At 47.2% G+C, this 3,097-nt stretch overlaps 1 protein-coding gene across 1 annotated transcript; it reads left to right on the top strand.

The window, feature by feature from the left end:
• The first annotated feature begins 248 nt into the window (after positions 1-248).
• LOC139388444 (stanniocalcin 1, like) lies at positions 249-1,690 on the top strand. The gene is made up of 5 exons (XM_071135106.1): positions 249-363; positions 645-787; positions 947-1,054; positions 1,222-1,325; positions 1,393-1,690. The coding sequence occupies exons 1-5, from the start codon at positions 249-251 to the stop codon at positions 1,688-1,690; spliced, it is 768 nt and encodes a 255-aa protein (XP_070991207.1).
• Positions 1,691-3,097: the final 1,407 nt, after the last annotated feature.

Here is a 3,097-nt window from a genome sequence, read left to right as displayed (position 1 = left end):
AAGCGCTCAGTGGAAACATTTGATAAATTAGCCTAACGCATGCACCGCGACCCCCACTGGAGATGCCGGTCGCTGATTGGACAAACCCGCTGGGGGTCCAGTGATTTGTGTAACAAACAGCTATAAAAAAAACAGCTTGTCAATGTAACACTAACCAGGGAACTAACAGAGAGCTACATCCCAAGTGTTCTCCACCAAAAATCAAGCCTACCTCTTGCACCCGATGAACATCACCATATTTCAACAAGATGCTAGCTAAATTCGGCCTGTTCGCGATCTTCCTAGTCCTGGGGACCTCCGCCTTCGATGCCGAACCGGAGGAATCCTCTCCTGGCCGTGCACGCTTCTCCTCCAGTAGCCCCTGTGAGTACCGTTGGTTAGCCTAAAGTGCAAAAGACGATGCAAACTGCAGTTCTTATCCTAAAAAGGCTGTATATACCGAGTGCGTTGGGTTCATGCACAAGAGTTGGGTGTGAAAGTTGCCTCCTGTAATCAAACCTTGCTAAAATAGTTGCATTCCCATGAATAGAGACATAGGCACTTTCTTACATGTATGTGAGTGTAGCCCACTATAGCCTCTGGCAATTGCCGAAGTTTGATTTACCCCCCCCCCCCCCCCCCCCCCTCTCTCTCTCTCTCTCCAGCGGATGTGGCTGGGTGCTTGAATGGTGCTCTAGCTGTGGGATGTGGAACATTTGCCTGCCTGGAGAATTCTACCTGTGACACGGATGGCATGCACGATATCTGCCAACTGTTCCTCCACACCGCAGCTACCTTCAACACACAGGTAATCTGTACACACACACACACACACTTTTGTGACGACCCACCGCAGTGTCTCTAACCCTGTGTGTGTGTGTGTGTGTGTGTGTGTGTGTGTGTGTGTGTGTGTGTGTGTGTGTGTGTGTGTGTGTGTGTGTGTGTGTGTGTGTGTGTGTGCACACAGGGTAAGACATTTGTAAAGGAGAGTCTGAGGTGTATTGCCAACGGCGTCACATCTAAAGTGTTCCAGACCATCAGGCGCTGTGGAATCTTCCAGAGGATGATCTCTGAGGTCAGTCACTGGCTTTATTAGAGATTCACTCCTTGTCAGCCGTCATATCTTTCTATCGGCGCCAAAGTGATCCCAAATAACCTCTACTGTGTGGTAGGATGAAGTGCTAGTTTCTGAGAGTTAAGGTGTGTGTGTGTGTGTGTGTGTGTGTGTGTGTGTGTGTGTAGGTCCAGGAGGAGTGTTACAGTAGACTAGACATCTGTGGTGTGGCTCGCTCCAACCCTGAGGCCATTGGAGAGGTGGTACAGGTACCTGCACACTTCCCCAACAGGTGAGCCAAACTGTGTGTGCGCGTGACTAACCCGGTGTATTTGTCTAATGCGACGTGTGCGTTCCAGGTACTACAGCACTCTGCTTCAGTCCCTGCTGGCCTGTGATCAGGGGACAGTGGCGGTTGTCAGGGCGGAGTTTGTTTCTAGGCTGGGGCCAGACATGGAGACCCTCTTCCAGCTGCTGCAGAACAAGCCTTGCCCCCAGGAGTCTAACCAAGGTGCTAACTCCGCCCCCGCCGGCTGGCACTGGCCAATGGGGTCTCCCCCCTCCTTCAAGATCCAGCCCAGCATGAGAGGAAGAGACCCCACCCACCTGTTCGCTAGGAAACGCTCTCTGGAGGAGTCGGATAGAGAGATGGAGTAAAGAGGAGACAAACACTACCGGTCAGATGTTTTAGAACACCTGCTCATTCCAGGGTTTTTCTTTATTTCTACTATTTTCTCCGTTGTAGAATAATAGTGAAGACATCCAAACTAGGAAGTAACATATGGAATCATGTAGTAACCAAAAAAGTGTTATATTTTAATTTGAGATTCTTCAAAGTAGCCACCCTTTGCCTTGATGTCATCTTTGCACACTCTTGGCTTCTCTCAACCAGATTCATGAGGTAGTCACCTGGAATGCATTTCAATTAACAGGTGTGCCTTAAATGTTAATTTGTGGAATTTCTTTCCTTAATGTGTTTGAGCCAATCTGTTGTGTTGTGACATGGGGGTATACAGAAGATAGCCCTATTTAGTAAAATACCAACTCCATATTATGGCAAGAACAGCTCAAATAAGCAAAGAAAAACGACAGTCCATCATTACTTTAGACATGAAGGTCAGTCCATACGGAAAATGTGAAGGACTTTGAAAGTTTCTTCAAGTGCAATTGCAAGAACCATGAAGCGCTATGATAGAACTGGCTCTCATGAAGACTGCCACAGGAATGGAAGACCCAGAGTTAACTCTGCTGCAGAGGATACGTTCATTAGAGTTACCAGCCTCAGAAATTGTTGACCAAATAAATGCTTCACAGAGTTCAAGTAACAGACACATCTCAACTTCAACTGTTCAGAGGAGACGGTGAATCAGGCCTTCATGGTTGAATTGCTGTGAAGAAACCACTACTAAAGGACACCAATAATAAGAAGAGACTTGCTTTGGGCAAGAAACACGAGCAATGGACATTAGACCCGTGGAAATTGTGAGATTTTTGGTTCCAACAGCCTTGTCTTTGTGAGACACAGTGTGGGTGAACGGATGATGTCTCTGCATGTGTATTTCCCACCGTAAAGCGTGGAGGAGGAGGTGTTAGTGTGTGGGGGTGCTTTGCTGGTGACACTGTCTGATTTATTTAGAATTCAAGGCACACAACCAGCATGGCTACCACAGCATTCTGCAGCGATACGCCATCCCATCTGGTTTGCTCTTAGTGGGACTACCATTTGATTTTCACACCTCAACACTGTGTAAGGGCTATTTTACCAAGAAAGAGAGTGATTGAGTGCTGCATCAGATGACCTGGCGTCCACAATCCCCCAACCTCAACCAAATTGAGATGGTTTGGGATGAGTCGGACCGCAGAGTGAAGGAAAAGCAGCCAACAAGTGCTCAGCATATGTGGGAACTCCTTCAAGACTTTTGGAAAAGCATTCCAGGTGAAGCTGGTTGAGAGAATGCCAAGAGTGTGCAAAGCTGTTGTCAAAGCAAAGAGTGACTATTTGAAGAATTTTGATTTGTTTAACACTTTTTTGCTTACTACATGATTCCATGTGTAATGTCATAG

The sequence above is a fragment of the Oncorhynchus clarkii genome, chromosome 29 (assembly GCF_045791955.1).
Source record: "Oncorhynchus clarkii lewisi isolate Uvic-CL-2024 chromosome 29, UVic_Ocla_1.0, whole genome shotgun sequence".
NCBI lineage: Eukaryota > Metazoa > Chordata > Actinopteri > Salmoniformes > Salmonidae > Oncorhynchus > Oncorhynchus clarkii.
Note: the sequence above shows the minus strand (reverse complement) of the source record. Positions and strands in the feature narration are given on the sequence as shown.

Excerpts from the sequence above, each read along its gene's own strand:
- LOC139388444 (XM_071135106.1), top strand. The coding sequence starts at position 249 with ATGCTAGCTAAATTCGGCCTGTTCGCGATCTTCCTAGTCCTGGGGACC. Across the intron at positions 788-946 it reads CAGCTACCTTCAACACACAG|GGTAAGACATTTGTAAAGGA; the intron begins GTAATCTGTACA and ends GTGTGCACACAG. Across the intron at positions 1,326-1,392 it reads CCTGCACACTTCCCCAACAG|GTACTACAGCACTCTGCTTC; the intron begins GTGAGCCAAACT and ends TGTGCGTTCCAG.